The sequence below is a fragment of the Populus trichocarpa genome, chromosome 6 (assembly GCF_000002775.5).
Source record: "Populus trichocarpa isolate Nisqually-1 chromosome 6, P.trichocarpa_v4.1, whole genome shotgun sequence".
Classification (NCBI taxonomy): Eukaryota; Viridiplantae; Streptophyta; class Magnoliopsida; order Malpighiales; family Salicaceae; genus Populus; species Populus trichocarpa.
Window position 1 is genome coordinate 18863488 of NC_037290.2, and position 21023 is coordinate 18884510.

The 21023-nt window shown below is 33.1% G+C and overlaps 1 protein-coding gene and 1 pseudogene across 1 annotated transcript; one reads left to right on the forward strand and one right to left on the reverse strand.

Annotated features, from left to right (window-relative positions):
- Positions 1–103: 103 nt before the first annotated feature.
- LOC7485256 (translation initiation factor IF3-4, chloroplastic-like) lies at positions 104–6535 on the reverse strand (annotated as a pseudogene).
- Positions 6536–12936: 6401 nt separating this feature from the next.
- LOC7485255 (eukaryotic translation initiation factor) lies at positions 12937–19488 on the forward strand. The gene is made up of 9 exons (XM_002309322.4): positions 12937–13384; positions 14587–14658; positions 15069–15164; positions 15345–15575; positions 16160–16257; positions 17103–17190; positions 17276–17626; positions 17718–17960; positions 18044–19488. Exons 1-9 carry the CDS (start codon positions 13214–13216, stop codon positions 19088–19090), a joined length of 2397 nt encoding a protein of 798 aa, XP_002309358.2. The 5' UTR covers positions 12937–13213; the 3' UTR covers positions 19091–19488.
- The last annotated feature ends 1535 nt before the right edge of the window (positions 19489–21023 follow it).

Below are 21023 nucleotides of genomic sequence, written 5' to 3' on the forward strand. Positions count from 1 at the left end.
TATCAAAATTAATTTTTTTTAAAATATGTTATTTTAATATATTTCCTAATAAAATAACACACCACCTATCAACATCGATGTCAATTTGGAAATAGATTCAAGATGGATAGAATTCGGGAGGAATGGTATTACTTCATTCTCCTGCTCAGTTTATTTTATTTATTTATGGCAAGGAGGTTATCAGCACGAAATAGCATTGCTACATTGAATTCTTTGTTAAATCATAAATACGAATTTGATCTCCATGGAGCACAAGATATTTCCACTTTCAGTTTCTTGTTATGAGTGACTTACTAGTTAAGAATCCCATATACATGCATGCATGCATGCATACATACATTAGCTGAGGCCCTACTATCTGCCAACCGGTGATACTTGGTACAGTTCAAATCCTTCCCTTTCAAAACTTCCGCTGCCCGTCAACTGTTAATGCAAGCTGAAAAACACGTGAATGAGCATGCTTAGAATGCAAGAACTTTAAACTCAAGTCATGTTCCAATCGTTAGTTGGGTATGTTGGAGCTTCTCCATCTGGACAGTGTAGCCTCTCCTAACCGCACACAAGATTTGTATTTGTGAAAACTTGCTACATCCACGCAATGTAACTGTTGGTGATTTGCTTATGGCAGTTTGGCACAGGTAGTGCTGTGTTCATTTTTTTATGTCAATTTAAGAGATTAAAACTAAGACACTAGAAAGAAAAGCACCATTGTTTAAGAAAGTGAAGTACCAACCTTGTATTCTTATCAAGACACGGCTACAGCATATTGTATCCGACTTGAAGCTTTACTCAAAAAAGAAGCTTTTCCTCCTGGTAAGGAAGGGTACAAAGGGCTGCCCTGTCTGGGTAAGCTCAACACTTCCACTGATCATAAAACTAAACAAACCCCGGCTTGGTTAAGCCTACTTACTGAGCTCGTCATTTTATGGGACCCTTGTTCTTCGCGACCCTTGTTCTTCGCAACTTCAACGCACCTTTGCTGCCATGCCCTGTTCTTGTTGGCAAGAAGCTTGAACAAAGAAACTCTCTAACCTCAGCTTTCTGCTCACTTGTAGTGAATTACTGGCCTTGTCCTTGAGCAGTCCTCATCAATATCTGCCAAATGCCCAAAATTGCCACAAGCATTCCTCGCCTTGTTCTGCTCAAACCCATGAACTTTTGAAGATCACAAACACTGTTCCATCGACCACTTATTCAACCATCTATAATATCTCACTCCTCATCCACTACTTCAAATGCCAAGACAAACCGCATGGAATCAAGTAACTACTTCAGTTGCGAATAATCGAACCTCTGGAATGGCAAAAGCATCTTGGAAGTACCAATTACTTGAAAGCAAGTTTGTCTGCCAGTCACCCTCTTTCCATTCCTTTAACCTGTAAGCTCTTCAAATTTAAGATATAATCTTCCCAGGTTTTTTTTTTTTATTTTACCAAGGGATTAAAGCTTCCAATCCCAACAAAATTGTCTCTCCAAATTACTACCTCGAGCAGTTGACTGCATGTGTCTATGAAGTCACCATCTACAAACAATCCTCCCAATTAAAAACCATATCCAGCAACTGCAGGAGGAAGTTCTCATGACTTCACTTTTTGACACCCTATCCAGCAATCATGGGAGGAAGTCTCGCGACTGTACTTTCTCAAAAATACATGACATTCTAGAGCTTTTTGTTATCCAGTCTCCTTTGAGCAATACACTACTTGCCTAGGTATGTGACCTATAAAATGGCAAACTATAATCACAAATAAAAATAAAAATAATATGAAACCATGTTGTAACAATCACAAATTCACATTCTTGGAACAGCATGCTCATATAACCACAGTGGTCATGAATTTATAGAGGATCCAACATTACACTGCGCCCTAATCTGCTTCAAACTGTAAAAATAAACAAATGAACTTGTAAGTACTATCTTGTCTAACCTCACGATTATTCAGATTATAAAGGGGTTAGTTTGTTAAAAAATAAAATTATGAAATAATGTTGTTGAACATGTCATATTAAACTAAAGCTCTACAAACACCAGGATCCCAAACTTACCTACAAAATGTGATCGGGAGTACCTGCCAAGTGTTCCATAATTAAAACCCCTTGTAAACTTGCATGCACTCATACCAGCTGATACTTCATTTGCAGCTGACTTGTCCTTTTTCTTGGGCGGTTCCAGAGCTTTCTGTAGAATAGCCTTATTTGGTACCAGACTAATGAATATGTTCCTATCATGGAAGTTTTTGCTCTCCTCAGTAGCAAGCTGCAAATCAGATCATAAAATGAAAGTTATAGTGCACAATTCAATGAAGAAATAATCAACATTTCTAAGATTATGAAAACTGAGAACAGACACATGACATGCAGGGAAAATACTGGTAAAAAATAGCACGATTGTGGATTGTTGCTGAATGGCCTTCAGCGAGTCCGTTTGAAAGTATAAAAGCTAATATTCACTGCTATTATTATAAGCAATTTTGCGCTGTTCTCTCAAATTTGGTCAGCCTAAGACATGTAGATCTAGTCCAGCCTGGTTTAGAAAATCTCCCATAAAAGACAGGCTCTTTTTCTGTTCTTTTGTTTTTTTTCATTTTATTAACCCTTTGCCAGAACTTAACACTTAAATAGAATGAAACACAACAAAGTATCCAACCACACTCAAAGCAGTTATTGAGACGTTAGGAGTTTCAGAATATATTGCACATCAATCTTCTTGTATCGTGTATTATTATTGTTATTTTCTTTTGGCATAAGCACATCAAATACTTCATTAGTACCTCTCCAACAAAATTTTGGAAACGTCTGATGAGCTCAATTGCAATATTTCTGAACTCATTTTCACGCCAATTCAAGTTCACTATGACTTTAACCTGAAATAACCAAACATAATAGACGAATCAAAAACAAAAATCCAGCAAATGGAATTAGTACATGCAGGAATAGATGTTAAAAGAAAAATAAAGATGACCTTGTCACCATCTTTCAAAAAATTCTGAGCAGCTCTTAAACGCACATCATAATCATGTTGGTCAATGTTGTAACTGTCAATAGAATTAATAAGAGTAATCATGTTAGTTTTAAGTTAAACATAGAATGCATAAGTAAGTTAAACATAGAATGCATAAGTATAGCTTATAAGTTAAATTAAATTATGCTTGAGCATTCTAGTAAAGATCTTGAAGAAATCACACAGTTTGAAACATGTATGCTTCACTTCTGAATGATTGTTTGCTACTTGTTATATTTCCAACTTCTACCTACAATAGCGAGGATACCATCCAGGCAATATTGACAACAGAAGAAAAATGAACGAATATAAAGAAGGGCGTTTATAAATTTAATTGAGCGAACGCCACCAGCCTCATGACCAAGTGGTATCTAGCTGCTTCATAATTTGCAAAATACAGAACCGCTCCTATAGTAAATCTTACCTTTTTTTGATGCAACCTCAAATGAAGCGAAAGCATATGCATAGACAAGGCGAAAATTTTATTTGCTGTATCATATCTTTCACATTACCAAGAGGCTAATACTCTTGTGAACAACATACACATGGAAGTAGACTCCACCCACATTTTGTCATTTAACTTCTTAGCTTTCTATTTATTAATAACAAGCTTCCTTTCAGCAATGTTGATATATCAACTTTCAGGTAGGACATTAACAACTTGCTAATCAATGTGAAAATGTGCCTTAGCAAGGATTTTTCATAATAGCATGAAAAAAGGTTATATTTTGTAGCTATCAATGACAGTTAGCACTTGGTGAACAAACACTAACAAAGTCACAGCAAGCTACAAACTGAATAAAGATAAATGAGATGGCAGCTAAATGAAAAGACATGTTGACATGTTAAGACTACATTACTTACCCCATTTTAAGCTCCTTTAAATACATGCGATTTGTTAACATTCAATAGCACAATTTGGTCAGTATACATTCTCACAACAGAGAATTTAGAAATGCAGTAAAGCATCAAACTCTAAAATAGAAGAGGCATTCACCAGCACTTTTCTTCTGCTGTTCTCTCTTTTTCTTTTGCGGTTCATATCTAAATTTGCTGGAAAAAGAAGTAAATCAAGATTATGACACTTTTCAACTGGCAATGCTCACAATGCAGACATTGAAGGAGAATATCTACTGTAGAATTGTACAGGGCATTGATTTTGAACAATGCCATGCCTAATAAATGGGATTCACCATCCAAGCAGAAAAAACACAAGCAATTTCTTCCATCCTAATATTGCTCCAGCAAATTGCCTTATCAATAACTCAAAATCTATGGATAAGCACAAAAAATAGGGTGGTGCACTTTCATTTTAAGGAGTTACATGAAGAAAAGAAAGCCAAAAATAGCTGAATGCCTGATTGAAAAGACATAGTGATTCAGTTTTAAAGAGAAGATAGACCAGCAGGCAAGCCATAAACTTTACAGGTCAAAATGTAACCATCGGAAAAGGCATATGGCATTTGGTAAAAGAACTACCAAGTACAAGGGCACAGGTTCTACTATGGAAAGCAAACACTCTATGCCCTAAAGGTAACCAATGGCAGAACCAGAAATGGCCGCTAATAAATAGACCTCCATGCTTCTCTATAAACAACTGGTATCAAAGCAGGATACAAAATCCATGCTCTAAAGAATACAAATCCCAAAAGAAGTTGTACTGAAAATCCCAATTGGAGTTTTTTTTTAAGTTTTATATCAGGCTTAAACAGATTAAAAGAACCTAGTTATATATCCTGCCACCCCTAAAACCTGTAACTCAAGGGATTATCAAGCTCCCCGACAGCAAATATAGAAATCTACATTTTACATAGTTTATTGTTCCCAGCATGGTATGAATAATTCTGATAGCACAAGGAATAAAAAATGACAATCTCAATGCTCATCGTTTGAGGAGATTTAGTATAATGATGGTTAACCCTAATTTTTGGCAGTATCTACTATCTATAAAATGCACTACTTAGTTCATCTTTTTTAATAGAAGCGGAGAAATATTGAAGATGTAAAAAATTTAACTGCATAAACATACATGTACTTCATTTCAATTATTTATAAAAGGAAAATCCAGGAAGCATCATACTTGTAATCCATTATCCTGACAACCGGAGGATCTGCATCTGGTGACAACTATCACCTGCAAAAAATTGCAGAAAAATAACAGAAGCTCAGATAGTGAACTTTGTTGTGTGTCAGACAAAGTAGATAGTTGCAACAACGACAGAAAATGTCCCGCATCCAATTTACCAACCAAAGAGGAATATTTAGGGTTGGGGTTGGGGTTGGGGTTGGGGGGGTTGGGGGGGTGGTTCAAATGCTTTTAAAACAAAAGGAAAGGGCATAAACTAGAACACTTACTCTGTTAAGTGTTACAGACAAAACAATCAAACAATTCCCTATGAATTTTTAATCAAGAGTATGGAAAATCTTTCACGACTCATGCTTGGACAAATTCACTGTTGATGACCTTGATAAGGATATATAAAAAAAAAAATTGGGCATTGCCATTCCTAATTTTCATCATCCATGTAAAATCTGCCATTTTCACAAAAGTTCATAGGCAAGAAAATATATCTAAGCATGGTTGCCAATACTTTTTGAGGAAGAGAAAGCAAGAATGCAGTCCGGGCCAGCCCCATTTCCCACGGTTCACACTATATTCCTCTTTATACATATAGAGTTCAGAAATTAAAAATTATTTAAAAACAATTGAAGAAAAAAAATCAATCAATAACATACCAAATCAAGCTCAGCATCTTCAGCCATTTGAATTGCCTCACGTCCAGATACCACACCAACCTTAAATAAATCCTCACAATCAGCAATTAATCACATTCGTAATTAAAAGGATGGAAAAAAGTACGTAAGCAATTTAAGTGAAAAGGAAAAGGCGAAAAGAAAAGAAAAGGTATCAATTTTTATTTTTTTTCAAAAAGAAAACAATGCTCAAAGTTCCTTTTTTGTTTATTTTTTTCTATTCCATTTTCTCAGCTACCAAACAGAAAATAAAAATTTGAATTTTAAAACTAACCATATTCTGTTGCTGATCAATGAGCCTCACAGTAGCTGAACTACAAAAAAAAAAAAAACTCTAATGACAATTCATTTCATTTCAAAGTCACAAAAAAAAGCATGCAACAACAACAATAATAATCACCTGATTCTAGATTTATCAAGAGCCTGGTCTTCATCAGAATCACTCTTCCGCGGCCGCCGCGAGTCACCGTAGGACCGTGGACCACCGTAATGGGAGGTGATGACGAGGCTGGGAGAAGTGTGGGATCGGAGCCCGAATAGCAGACAGAGACAGGATATACGGTGTCGTCTTGGTGGCGGTGATACGGGTTAGTAGTGGGAAGCAGCTGCTGCCGCTAGTGCTGGTGATACCAGCCATGGCTTCTATTTTCGTTTTTTTTTCTTCTTTTCTTTTTTACAAATTTCGGAGAGAGATATTCTTTCCTTATCCGGACTGAGTTTTTTTTTTTTTTTTGGAGAAAAAAGTGAGTTTAGCGAGTGTGTGTGAGAGACAGAGGAGTGGCGCAGAGCTTGTCACTGTTGGCTGGGCACGTTAACAGAGAAATTTGAGTCTATGTTTCTTGTAGCCCATATAAAATTAAAAGGCCCGATTTAGCTGTGGGTTCATAACTCCAATTCTAGCATTCTAGATTCCATCTATAATTAATTAATTAATAAAAAAAATTAAAAAACAAATTTGTACTGTACCATCCTCACTCCTCGTGAAGCAATATTTACTAGAATAGTTGAATTAATATTTTTTTTTAATTTTATTTTTTAATATTAGATTTGTTTTTTTATGTTACTTTACTCTTATGATATGGATTATGGGTTAACCTTGTTAAATCTAGTTTTTTTTAATTAATTTTTTTTAATTTTATTCTTTAATATTGGGTTAATTGATAAATATATTTCATGATTCGTTTTGTTTACTTTAAATTAGGTTATTTCAGCCTCATGACCTGAAAATAGTGTTTAACGACTTAACTTGAGTTGACCCAAATTGTTTTTTTATGTATTTTTCTTTAAATTCATAATTCAAAATTGGATTAGTTGGGAATTAAGCTTCATAATCTGTTTTGATTTGTCTTTTATGATGATATATTGGTTTAATGATCAAGTTCGCAAGTTTTGGCATTTTAACCTCGATTAAATCAGGTTGTTTTTCTTTTTTTTTAATAAGAGGTTATTTCGGTCTCATAACCCGAGTCGCGAGTTTGGCGAACCCAGTTGACTCATTCCCCCCTTCCCAAATTCATCAATTAATATTGTATTTAATTGAGAGTTAGACTTTTTAATTTAATTTAGTTTGCTTTTTATTAGGTTATTCCGACCATATGACCCATAAATAGTGCTTAACGGGTTAACACATGTTAACTTGACTCATTTTTTTAATTTCAATTATTACAAATTTTATCGTTCAACATTAGGTCTGTCATGGTCGATTGGTAATTGAGTTTCATAATTTGTTTTAATTTATTCTTTATAGAGTTATCTTAGTCTCATTATTAGAGTAATGGATTTGGTAGGTTAACCTAAGTTAAATCGGGTCATTCTTTTATTTTCTTTTTATGAAGTTATCTCGGTCTCGTAACTCGAGTCATGAGTTTGGCGGATTAATTCAAGTCAGTTTTTGTGTTCTTTTTTTAATCTTAGTTTTCAACATTGAGCTAATTGAAAATTAAACTTTGTTAATTGTTTCAATTTGTTTTCTGTTGAGTTATCTCGATCTTATGACCTAAATCGCGGGTTTGACATATTAATTCGGGTTGTTTTTTAGGTTCTTTTTTTAATTGATTTCTTTTTCAATTTTATTCTTCAACATTGAGTTGATTGAGAGTTGGGCTTTTATAATTTGTTTTGATTTTCTTTCTATTTGTTATCATAATCTCATAACCCAAGTCACGGATTTAACATGTTAACCTGAGTTAACTCAAATCAATTCAATTTGTTATCTTAATATTAAAAAAAAGATGCCATCTTGAAATTTTATTTTAGTTAAACAATATTTTTACAGGTCATCCAGATTGCGTTTTAGAATTATAATGTCAATTGAGTCATCTCCCACGCGGTTTAAATTTTTTTTCCACCAGAAAAAAAATATTAGCCACATCTAAATATTTTTTACATTTAAGAATAATTTAACTCGGCTCTCAATATAGCGCAAGTCAATGACTAGTTAACATATATTGAAAGGCCTTGGCTTTTCACTGTAGTAATGAACAGTGAAATGCCAAGCTCTTTTTCATTCTGATGCTCAAAATTTTTAAGAAATTTTTTTTTCCAAACTTTGATTTTTTTAAAAAAAAATTCATCATCCAACATTGGGTTTACTTGGTACAAGGCTTTATAATTTGTTTCAATTTGCATTTTATGAAGTTATCTCGGTCTCATAACTCGAGTTGATAGTTTTGCGAGTTAACCGTGTTGACTCGGGTTATTTTTTTCTATTTTATTTTTTTCACTTTCATCCCTCAACATTGAATTAATTGTGAATCAGACTTTAAAACTTTTTTCGATTCGTTTTTTATGGAGTTATCTCGGTCTTTTGACCCGGGTTTAACAGGTTAACTTGGGTTAGTTTTTTGTTTTTTTTTTCAATTTAACCCTTTAAAATTGGGTTGATTGAGAATTATGATTTTTTTTTAATTTTTTTTCTATGTTGTTATCACGGTCTTGTGATTTGAGTCGCAAGTTAGGTCGGTTGACAAGGGTTTTTTTTTGTCTTTTTTTAGTTGAGTTATTTTTTTTTTAATTTTATCATTCAATATAGATTGATTGGAAATTAGACTTCATAATTTATTTTAGTTTGTATTATATGAAGTTATCATGGTCTCATGACCTGCGTCATATGTTTTACCAATTGACTCAGATGGTTTTTGTGTCATTTTTTAATTGATATTTTTTTAATTTCACCCTTCAACACTAGACTAATTAGAAATTGAGTTTCATTATTTGTTTCAATTTACTTTCTATAGAGTTATCTCAGTCTTATGACCTATATTTGACAGGTTAACCCGAGTTGACTCAATTTATTTTTTAATTGAATTTTGTTTTTAATTTTATCCTTTAATATTAGATCAATTGAGAATTAGGTTTAATAATAAAAAAAAGAATTACTTGCTTTCTAAAGAGTTATCAAGGTCTCATGACTTGAGTAACGGATTTTACAAGTTAATCTAAGTTAATCCAAGTCGATCTAATATGTTATTATTTCAATATTAAAAAAAAAAGATGTCATCCTAGATTTCTTAAGTCAAGTTACATTTTTATTGATTGTTTGAGTTGTCTTTCAATCTGTTAAGTCGACTAGGTCATATCAATTCCATCTCTTTATAGTTTATTTATTTTTGCTAAAAAACACATTAACAATACCTAATTTTTATATAGATCATGTATTGAGATCGTAATATAAAATAAATTTTAATTTGTCATCTCTCATATTTATAGTAGGTTGTCTCAATTTCACCAAAAAAACCTTTGATTTATTTCAATCAAACCCCACATCTTTTATATTTTCGCATTCTCTATTTCCATCCATTGGAAGTTTGTATAGATTTTAATTTTGTTAATGAAATATCTCAATACAACCTAAAAATAAGAGGAAACAATTTGGGGTTAAAAAAACATTAAAAATATATTTTATTAGCAAAACAACTATGATAATATTTTTCAGCAACACTATCTAACAATCCTCCGACAAATAACAATACAAGAATAAAACTAAAATAAAAAAAAAATACGATAAGAAATTAACAACAACATCAACTCACCACTATGTTGCTGTACGAGAATTAAAGCATGGCAAGAATGAGGTATTTCTGGAGAAACTAACAATCTCATATTTTTGGAGAAACTAACAATCTTAGATTTTATCACATTTGTATTTTTATAGAATATACTTTTCAATTGACTTTCTATTTTTATTTTTGTGTATTTCATTTCATTTATTTTTTTCTTTACTCTATAGGTAAAATTGAGATATTTTATAAATTTCAAGGACAAAATTGAAATTTACACAACGTTTTCTGTTACTATTCTCGACAAAAATAGATGGAGAAGGGAAAATTGCATAGTTTTAAAACCCGGCCTGGTGGGTCGACCCGGGACCCGGCCGACCCGGGGCTGGAACCGGGCCGAGTTGAAGAAAAAACAGGGAAAGAAAAAATCCGGTGTGAGCCGGCTGACCCGGCAAGACCTGGTCAAAAACTCAGTTGCAATCCATTGACTTTTGTTTTTTTTTTTTTACTAAAACGACGTCGTTTTGATTTTTTTTAAAAAAAGAATTGACCTGGGGGACCCGGTCAAAACCTGAAACCCAAGCCTTGAACCGGTCCGGATCTAAAAACTATGGAAAATTGAAGCAAAAATGAAAAATGTGGGGGTTTATTGGAACAATAATGAAGGATGTGGGGGGTAATTAAAACAAACCATAGGTTTTAGGTAAAATCGAGACATCATATAATCCTCATGGTGCAAATTGAAATTTATCATATATATGTTTAAATTTTTGTATTATTGGTTTATTCCTAATTATATGTTTTATTTTAATATAAAATTGAAATCAAACAAATGATTAAGCAGGTTGGGTAGGCATGTTTGTATTCTACGGGTATAATATAAAATGATTGTTAACTAATTAGAAATAGATTCAAAATGTGAAGAGGTTTAATATATAAAAGTTTATAATTTATATATATATATATATATATTAATTTGAGTTGCATAAGTATTGAGTTGATTTTTTTGTTTGTTTGAACACACATGTGAGATCATAATAAAAAATATGGATACGATCAAATTTCTCAAAATTGATTTAATAATAGACAATTAAATAATTAAAATCATACCACTCATGTATTATGGACATTTCTTTAGTTAAATTATGTATTGAACTAGTTTGTATTTTTATGTTATGGTACGATGAATCTAAAGTTTTTTGAATATACAGAAAATTTTTAAATTTTAGAATTTTTTTGGTATTATTATTAAACCTTAAAATATAATCTTTTTTAATTTTTTTATTTTACAAAGATAAATTTTTCTATTAATATATCTTTTGTTTATCTTAGTCAATGTAATATTTTTAACTAGAAACATTGTTTCTATCTTAAAAAATAATTATAATTGATAAAGCAAGTTAAGAAAAAAAATCAAAATAGTATTTCTATATGTCGAGTGATTAAAAGTTAAAAAATTTATAAATATGATAAAATCATGTTCTAAATCTATTTAAACATTTTAATAATAAACAAATAATTTCAATCAAATTTTTATAAATAATTTACTATCGGTATCATTGTTTTTAAATCAAATAAATAATAATTGAAAAACAATTATTAAACTTAAACTTAAAATTTATAATAGTATTTAAGAATTGTATCAAAAGTCTTACTTAAGTGAATCCAATAAATATTTTTTAGGTTTGATAAGATAACCCAGTTGATTTTATAAATAGAAAAACAATCAAAATAAAACATAATATTAAAAAAACAACCCAAATAACCTAGTTGACTTTACAAATATAGTTTGACTCAAAAAACTTTTAAAATAATATTTTTTTTAATATTAAAATAATAATATATTAAATTTATTTTCATAAATTATAGTTAATATGTGAAATTTATAACGTAGATTATAAAATTTAATTTTTAATTAACTCATAATATTGAAAAAGAAAAAAACCGTGGAGAAAACAAAAATGCCGAAGAAGGGAAATCAAATCACAAAAAGTTGAGTAGTAAAGCGGCACGTGAGTGTCAAGGCTATTCGCTGTCGCTTGTTGACATTCCGCCAACAGAGAAGGAAGTGAGTTCACCAAACCTAAGTGGGGCCCAGAGGATTAGCAGGTTAGGCAAGCACCAGCTAAACTAAACAGAAAAAACCTGTTGTCTCCCAGTTTTGTTGTGGAAACGAATCGGGGGAGTTTAGGAAAGGTATTGTGAAGTGCCGATCTTGTCCTTGTATAATCCTTCCTTTCATGCGACCCGGAAGTTATCAGTGGATTTCATATACTTGGGGCGTCCTTGTGTTTCTCTATTAATCCACCACAAAATAATAATAAAAAATAAAAAAACAATCCCCCATAATTTTAAAATCTATTAAAAAAATATTACTTTTAACTTATAAGTTAATCTAGTGCATTTAGCTTGATTTGTTTTATTTGTTTAAGTGTGCTTCATAATTATTTTTAAATTATTTTTTATAGGATTATTTTAATTTCATGACTCATAATACGAGTTTTGCAGGTTAACTTGAGCTGACTCATGTAATTTTTTTATTTTCTTTAATTTAAATATATTTTTTAGTTTTTCTCTCTATCATTGGGTTGATTAAGAACTAACCTCCATGATTTATTTTGATTTGCTTTCTATAAGGTTCCCACATGCTCAAGACCTGGATAATATTTGACAGGTTAAGTTGGATTAATCTAATTTGTCATCATCTCAATATTTAAAAATAAATATCATTCAATACGTTGTTATCATATCAATAATTAAAAAAATATTATTGAATATATATATCATATTTTAAGTTCATAATTGATATTTTTTACTAGAAAACAAATAAAAACACATGTTTACAACATATTCTTAATTCTAGCATAGAAGTTTGAGCCCAAATAAACTTTATATTTTTTTAATTATTTTATAGTGATAAAGGGTTGTTCCTTGAACTTTTGATTTGAAAAAAACGGTGTCTCTAGTTTGGGGAAGGGAAAAAAAAAAAGGCTTTCAGGTTACTTGTAATCATAAAAAGCAAGGTTTGCTATAAATTTCACCAAATCCCATCCGATAGGCAGGGTCACATTAGTCAATTAGCCATACAGAGAATCTAGCTAAAATTCCCAAACGGACAAGAGGGGCCCACTCCTAAACACAACAAGAGATAAACCGAAAAAACACTCAACTATATAGGGGTTCGGTTTTTTTCTTATTGCCCCGCCGGCCTCACACTCTCCTCTTCTTTGCTCTTCGCAGAGGAGAGAGAATATCCCCCCTCCCAAAAAAACAAACAATAAAAAACCTCTCTTTCTCTCCCTACCAAACCCTTCTCCCTTTATCTCTCTTTCGTGATTCAGCTTTTGCTGCTGCTGCTACTATCATCACTAGCAGCACCATCTGTTACTCTCCTTTCCTTTTCTTTCTTTTTTATTGGACAGTGGAGATTCAAATTTAAAAACTAGTGAAAGATCGAGTTATGCAGCAAGGTGATCAGACGGTGTTAAGCTTAAGACCTGGTGGCGGTCGAGGGAGTAGACTCTTCAATCCTCGCTTGGAGCAGTCATCATCTTCTTCTTCTACATCTTCCTCCATTTCTCTTGGTGATCTCCCTCACTTGCGTCCTCGTGGCGGTGCTCCTTTTCTGAAGGTCTTTATCATTACCTTTCTTTGGATCTACTCGCTTAGCTATGTAAACATGTTTGTTTTGATTTTATGTGATTGGCTTTTTGGGTTTTGAATTGGTTCTGCTATGTTAAGCATGGATTTGATTCCGAAGAAAACCTGGATCTGTCACTTATTTTTTTCATTACTTATGATATCTAATTGCTGTTTTTATTTGTTTTCTGGGCTCTGGGATTAGCTTTTCCTGGGTTACAAATTGAAGTTTGTTTATTCCCGGATGGATTTGGCAACTGTTTTTAAAATTGGTTCAAGTTCTGCTTTCCAAATCCAGCAATCTTCCATGTTGTTAAACTGATGTTCTCAGTTATTCATCTATTGAGAGTCGGATTGTTAAGCAGTTCAACGATGATGAAAAAGGTTATTCCATTGTAAGCATTGAAAAGCTCGGGAATTTTTAGTGTCCTAATTCTTGTTGGGTTACTTGATATGTGTACCTGCTGTAACTATGGATAAACAACAAAATGTAAGCTTTAGGTGGACATTTAGATTCTTAGTAATAGTGATGATGAAACTTTGGAAGTTTAGTTAGGTTCTGCTTTTCCAGTTTATTCTACTAGATGTGGGTGGTAGCTTGCGGTTTAGCATTGAGCTTCATATTCTGCAAGGTTGACGCTCAGCTTTGCATTTTCCTGTGGTTTATTATATAAAAAAGAATGGAGCTTTTGAATTTGTGGTCGGGCCAAGCAAATTGTACCATTTCTATTTGCACCATTTTTTATTCTTAAAGTCTCCATATTGAACTATATCAAATCCGTTGACAACTTGAGTTTAATTGTCCATGTTAATGATCTTACGCCTGCCCTTTTCTGTCATATTAGAAACCAATTATGACAAGTCTCTTAACCTGGTTTGATTTATGTTCTAGTTGAACTCTTCTGCCCCTTCATCTTTTATTTTAACGAGGAAATGAAGCTGCATGATATCAGTCATTTTTGTGGATTCAAGGCAATAGCTATATATTATTAATGTATATTGGTGGCATCTGTTGCAATACAGCATCTTAGTTTTGCAAGCCATGGCATACATTTTTCTCAATGAAGTTATTGCTGGGGGTTTTCCCTCATTGCTTGCTTCTTGCAATAGCCTGTTTGTTTTTTTTTTTTTTAGCATACTCAACCTTGTTGATTTTGTTGCAAGCTCTTGACTCCAACTGTTTTCCTCTTATAGACTGGAGACTTGCGGTTCGAGGGTCGTGACCATGTGCAGTACACTAGAGACCAGCTGTTGCAGCTTAGAGAGGTAGCGATTTTAAATAAGCCAGAAGATGCTACTAAGCCTGTTGTATTGATTTTCCATAGAAGAACCTGTGATTCTTGGCTTGTATGCTTTTTTGAGTAGTGTTTATTTGTTGGCATAAAATATCAAAAACCAGTGTGAATATATGGATGATGTTTCATTTCAATCCTTGGTTTTAAAATCTGGTTTTCCCTTTTTCATATTCATCCTTTCTAATCACTTTTTCATTCTTTTGTTTTCTTTTCCATTAAGTTTTAAAATCTGGTTTCATACACATTCTGTTCTGAGGCATACTAATGTTTATAATGGTGAATAAAGTGTACAAATGCTGTAAATAGCATGGTTATGGGTCATTCTTGTCAACTAAGATATATTTTGGCATGATTCATCTATTTGCCATTATTTTCTCATAGGCTATTGTAATCTCTGATGAGATTCTAAAAATCAAACAAGAAATTGAAGCTGAGTTTTTTGGCGAAGATCAGAGCTGGAGTCGTGGAGAAACCAATGTGAGTCCTTTTTCCATTTTGATTGGCTTCCTTTCTAATCTTTCCTATTTGTTGCTAGAAGAGGCTGATGGTTTAAAATAGTATTGGATAAGAGTGGAAGCTAGTTATTTGGATTGCATCAGACGTCCTTTGTGGTTGATTGATGGCGTTTATAGCTTTGATTTCTTTTGCTCCTTCCAGCCTCCAACTCAATCTCAGAGTCGTTATTCTGAGCCAGACAATCGTGATTGGCGTGGTCGTTATGCACATGCTCAATTTTCTCCATCTGGAGAGGAGAGGTCCTGGGATTCTAATCGAGAAAATCGGGACTTTGGTGGGAGATATGACTCCAGGCAGCAAGAAGGCAATCAGTCTAATCGTCAAGACCAACTCAACTCCCAATTTTCGAGAGCACAACTCTCTTCTAATCAGGTAATTTATTTCTCCTTTTATTTGTTTATTGTAATCTTTTTAATTTTTTTTTTATCTATACAGCTATTTTTTCTCATGTGCTCTTCTGATACACTTTTGTTGTAATTTGTAAATCTATTTAATGCTGTTGTTAGATTTAGAGTTTCTTCTGAAGCAGAACTTCTACCTGTATTGAGAGCAATAATTTACCATCAAGATTTCTAATTTGAATCCTTTTCTATTGTATATCATGGAAAGTTTTACCAAGCAATTACGTTGCAGATGCTCTTGACATCAACCATATCATCTTTGATGAAATGCATATTGTTAGAAGTTTTCTTTAGCTTGTTGTTGATCTTCTAATTAGGAACAATGTACTGGAAGTCTAGAAGTGCAAATTTTTATCTTTGTTTGAATTTCAGCTCCACTCCACTCATATGAATATACCCCTTGTTTAACTTTGTCTCTGTGATGATTTCTGGTAACTGTTTTATTTTATCATCATCATCATCATGCTGTATTCTGGTGCTTTCTTTGCTTAGAATTCTGTACTTGGGTGCACATTTTCTTTTAGCTTCAACATCCTGTATTTTCTTTTAAACCAGGGAGGACCTGCTCCTGCTTTGATCAAGGCTGAGGCGCCATGGTCTGCCAGAAGGGAAAATCTTTCAGAGAAGGACCGTGTCTTGAAGACTGTAAAAGGGTAATTTAATTTAATGATTTTCTATGTGTATCTTTTTATCATCGGAAATTATCAAAATAGGATTTGTGTGTGGCATTTCATGGTCATGGATGAATGCATTAAGGTATGGGGACAAGCATGCCTGTGCTTGTACCCAAGACATGGTTGCCAGCTCAAGGCATTTTCCATTCCAACGAGCAATGGTTCTATATATACATATTGATAGTGTGGGCTTGTTGGTAAATTGACAGCATTTTGGTGATATTTTATACCTTGAATCCTGGACACTTTCTACAAATTGCTGTCATCTTGGGTTTATGCAAATTCTTTTCTATGTAAAAACTTGTATAATTTGATTTTACTTTTGAGTAACAAAAGCACCCATGAATTTAATTTTCTACTGTAATTCTGGAGGCTTTGAATTTGCCACTTGTTAAAATTGAATATCAAATTGTACTTGGTATATTTTTTTAAATTTAAGGATTTACCATGGTTTTAAAATGTGCTCAAAGTATATGGTATGCACTATATTATAAATTGGATTTATGAATGTAGGAAATTTCATTATCCTTGAACTGGTGATTTATTACAAACAACAAAGAAAACATGACAGCATCAAATAGTTTAAAAATGTCACTTTGTGCACTTAGTGGTTTGTTTTTTAATTTTTTTAACCCTTGTTGTTTCTCACTTGTTAATTTGCTGGATATACTCATCATTTCCTTTTGTGCTTTTAACTATTTGGATTATATGGTTCTTTATGTGATTCGGACACATGCTATTTGCTTTTAAAATAATTGAAAGTGCTTGTCAAACACAATTACCCATGGTAGTTGTATGCTGAATGCTTTCTGTTTTTTGTGCAGTATACTGAACAAGCTTACCCCTGAGAAGTTTGATGTTCTCAAGGGTCAACTTATCAACTCTGGAATTACATCAGCTGATATCTTAAAGGTTAATTTTTTGGTTCATAGTTCTTTTATTCCTCTAGATTTATAGCAGCTGCCAGTTGAGCTTAAGGTTGGCTCTTGGAATGCAGGGTGTGATATCACTTATATTCGATAAGGCTGTTCTGGAACCCACATTCTGTTTCATGTATGCACAGCTGTGCTCTGATCTTAATGAAAAGCTCCCCCAATTTCCATCAGATGAACCTGGTGGGAAAGATATCACATTTAAGCGGGTACTCTTAAATATCTGTCAGGAGGCATTTGAGGGTGCTGATAAACTGAGGGAGGAAGTAAGGCAGATGACAGGTCCAGAGCAAGAGCTTGAGCGTAGGGATAAGGAAAGACTGGTCAAGCTTCGCACTCTTGGAAACATCCGTTTGATTGGAGAGCTTTTGAAGCAGAAAATGGTTCCTGAAAAGATTGTCCATCATATTGTTCAGGTTAGCAGTGAAGCCTCCAATTGTATAACACCTCAGATGATACTGGTGGGGGTCTTTAGGATTGTTTACAACTACTTTGCAATGTGAACAGGAGCTTCTAGGGCATGATAATAAAGTTTGTCCTGCTGAAGAAAATGTTGAGGCCACATGTCAGTTCTTTAACACCATTGGTAAGCAGCTTGATGAGAGCCCAAGGTCACGGCATATAAATGATGTGTACTTTGGTCAATTGAAGGAACTGTCATCAAAACCCCAGTTGGCTCCTCGACTGAGGTTCATTGTTCAAGATGTTCTTGATCTGCGGATGAACAACTGGATTCCCAGGCGTGAAGAGGTAAGACTTCTATCCTGTCAATTTCTAATTTAGCAAATAGGTGCTGTTTTTTATGGGAAAATTTCATTGTTTTGTCATTGCAGATCAAAGCTAAAACCATCACAGAGATACATGCTGAGGCAGAAAAGAATCTTGGGCTGCGTCCAGGTGCTGCCGCAAGCATTAGAAATAACCGAGGTGTTATTTCTGCTGCTTCAGGGACTGCTGGCCCTGGGGACTTCCCCATCAACCGACCTGGCACTGGGGGCATGATGCCTGGCATGCCAGGAGCTAGGAGAATGCCTGGGATGCCTGGAATTGATAATGACAATTGGGGGGCACCTAGAAACCATTCAATGCCAAGGGGTGATGGTCTAATGCAGCCTGCTGGACGTCTCCAATCACCAAGTTTTAACAAGTCAAGGTCAGTAAACACGAAGCTGTTACCTCAGGGCAGTGGTGGTTTTATGAGTGGAAAGAGTAGTGCCCCCTTGCAGGGACGTGGTGGTCCTCCATCTAGGCCATCTAACTTTCATTTTGGTGCAGAGCCTCCTGCTCAAGCCCCTATACCTAGTAAAACTCTTCCTGCCCCTTATGTGCCTCCAGTTGCAGATAGACCAGTTGTTCCAGCTTCCAGGGTGAATCCTGATGAACTTAGGAGAAAGACTCTCTCGCTCCTGAAAGAATATTTCAGTGTCTTGCTTCTGGATGAGGCATTGCAATGTGTGGAAGAGCTGAAGTCTCCAGCTTACCACCCTGAAGTTGTCAAGGAAGCTATCTCCATTGCATTAGAGGCAAATCCACCACGAGTTGAACCAGTTTCCAAACTTCTGGAATATTTGTTTGCCAAGAAGGTCATCACAGTGAAAGACATAGGAACTGGGTGCTTACTATATGGTTCTATGTTGGATGATATTGGCATTGATTTGCCAAAGGCACCATATAATTTTGGTGAAATTACCGGGAAATTAGTTTTGGTGGGGGGATTGGACTTCAAAGTGGTAATAGAGGTCCTTAAGAAGATGGAGGATGATATGTACCAGAGAGCTGTATTTGATGCAGCAACAAGGATCATTAGTTCAAGTCCGGATGGGCAACTTGTATTAGATACTCAAGCATCCGATATTAAGGCTTGCCAGAGTTTATTTTAGTTGCAGTCTTACCATTGTGAGTACTTCAGCATCTGTATCCAACTTTTTGTGCTTACGTTTAGATCATGATGCTCCGCCTACACCATTTTGAGGCGAGCAACTTGTAATATGTGATAAGGTGGAGCTGCCAAGAACAATTCATTGTTTGAGCTGTATATTTTTGCCTGAGGTCATAGTGGGGTGTTATCGAAGAAAAGAAATCAAAGCATAATGCTGTTGATTTTGGTCTCGAGCATGGCTAAACAAGTGCCTTCAGCTCGAGAAGAATGGCCCTTCAAAAGATCCAGTTGTTTTGTATTTGATTAGTTATCAATTTTTGTTCTCCGGACTGAGTAATTTAGTTTATTGTTTGAATTAATCAGCTCATAAATCCTACTTTCTACATTCACCAATAACAACTTTTGTTCGTGGTGCTGTTGTGTTCTCTGCTGATGTTAGCCTGATTGCTGGTGCTGTATGCCTGGTTTTAGTTGGTTTGGAAGATTAATCATTTCCCTTTTCACTTGGTTGATTACGTTGAGTGCAAGCTGCCATGGATTTAAGAAAAGCACGATTTCGGCAAAGTTTGTAACGAGTCATGTTATAAGGTGGTACAAGGTGGTACGAATATTTGTTCGGTGAAAAGTAATTTTTTTTTAAAAAAATAAATTTTAAAAAAAGTGAATTGTTTTTTAATGTTTGGTAGTGTAATGAAAAATAAATTGGAAAATATTTTCCAGTGTTTGATTATGTAATGGAAAATGAGCTGGAAAATAACTTATTAATGTTTATTTTTTTAAAATTTATTAAAATAATGAGGAATAAATTTTACAAATTAAAAAATTAAAAAGTTGAACGAGAATGAAATTGAAAAAAAATATAATTTCATAAATTATTTCAAATAAAATAAATAATAATCAAAATAATAAAGATTAAATTTAAAAAATAAAAAAATTAAAAGATGAAGAAATGAAAATAATGATAATTAACATTTCATAAATTATTTCAAATAAAATAAGTAACAATCAAAAGAATAAGGACCAAATTTGATAGATAAAAAATTTCAATTAAAAAATAATAAGGAAAAATCAAATAACAATTATAAAAATGAGGACCAAAATTAATATAAAAATTAAATTCTAAGGGATGAAATTAAAAAACAAATATTCAAAACAAAATATATATATAACAATCAAAAGTTTGAGGACCAAATTTGATATAATTAGCAAATAACATGACATTTCTAATTTTTTCACAACTTCCGGAAAGTGTTTTCTGCTCAAAATGCTGTGTTTGTTTCCCGGAAAACCACTTTCTAAACTTTCCTGTGTTTGTTTGTCATTAGAAAAGTTGGTCAACGGAAATCACTTTTCGGTCAACGGAAAACACTTTCCAGTCAAAGAAAAATTTGGCTTAATTTCCAGAAAAGTGTTTTCCTTTTATTTTGGACGGAAAACACTTTCTGGAAGTTGTGAAAAATTTAGAAATGTTATATTATTTGTTGATTATATCAAATTTGGTCCTCAAACTTTTGATTGCTACATATATTTTATTTTGAATATTTGTTTTTCAATTTCATCCATTAGAATTTAATTTTTATATTAATTTTGGTTCTTATTTTTATAATTGTTATTTGCTTTTCCCTTATCATTTTTTAATTGAAATTTTGTATCTATCAAATTTGGCCCTCATTCTTTTTATTGTTACTTATTTTATTTGAAATAATTTATGAAATGTTAATTATTATTATTTTAATTTCTTCATCTTTTAATTTTTTAATTTTTTGGATTTAATCTATATTATTTTGATTATTATTTATTTTATTTGAAATAATTTATGAAATTATATTTTTTTTTCAATTTCATTCATATTCAACTTTTTAATTTGTAAGATTTGTTTCTCATTATTTTAATAAATTTGAAAAAAAAATAAAACATTAATAAGTTATTTTCCA

Bases quoted from the DNA above. Each gene is read 5' to 3' on its own strand.
- LOC7485255 (XM_002309322.4), top strand. From the start codon at position 13,214: ATGCAGCAAGGTGATCAGACGGTGTTAAGCTTAAGACCTGGTGGCGGT. The intron at 15,576-16,159 runs GTAATTTATTTC...CTTTTAAACCAG, and splicing joins CACAACTCTCTTCTAATCAG to GGAGGACCTGCTCCTGCTTT. The intron at 16,258-17,102 runs GTAATTTAATTT...TTTTTTGTGCAG, and splicing joins GTCTTGAAGACTGTAAAAGG to TATACTGAACAAGCTTACCC.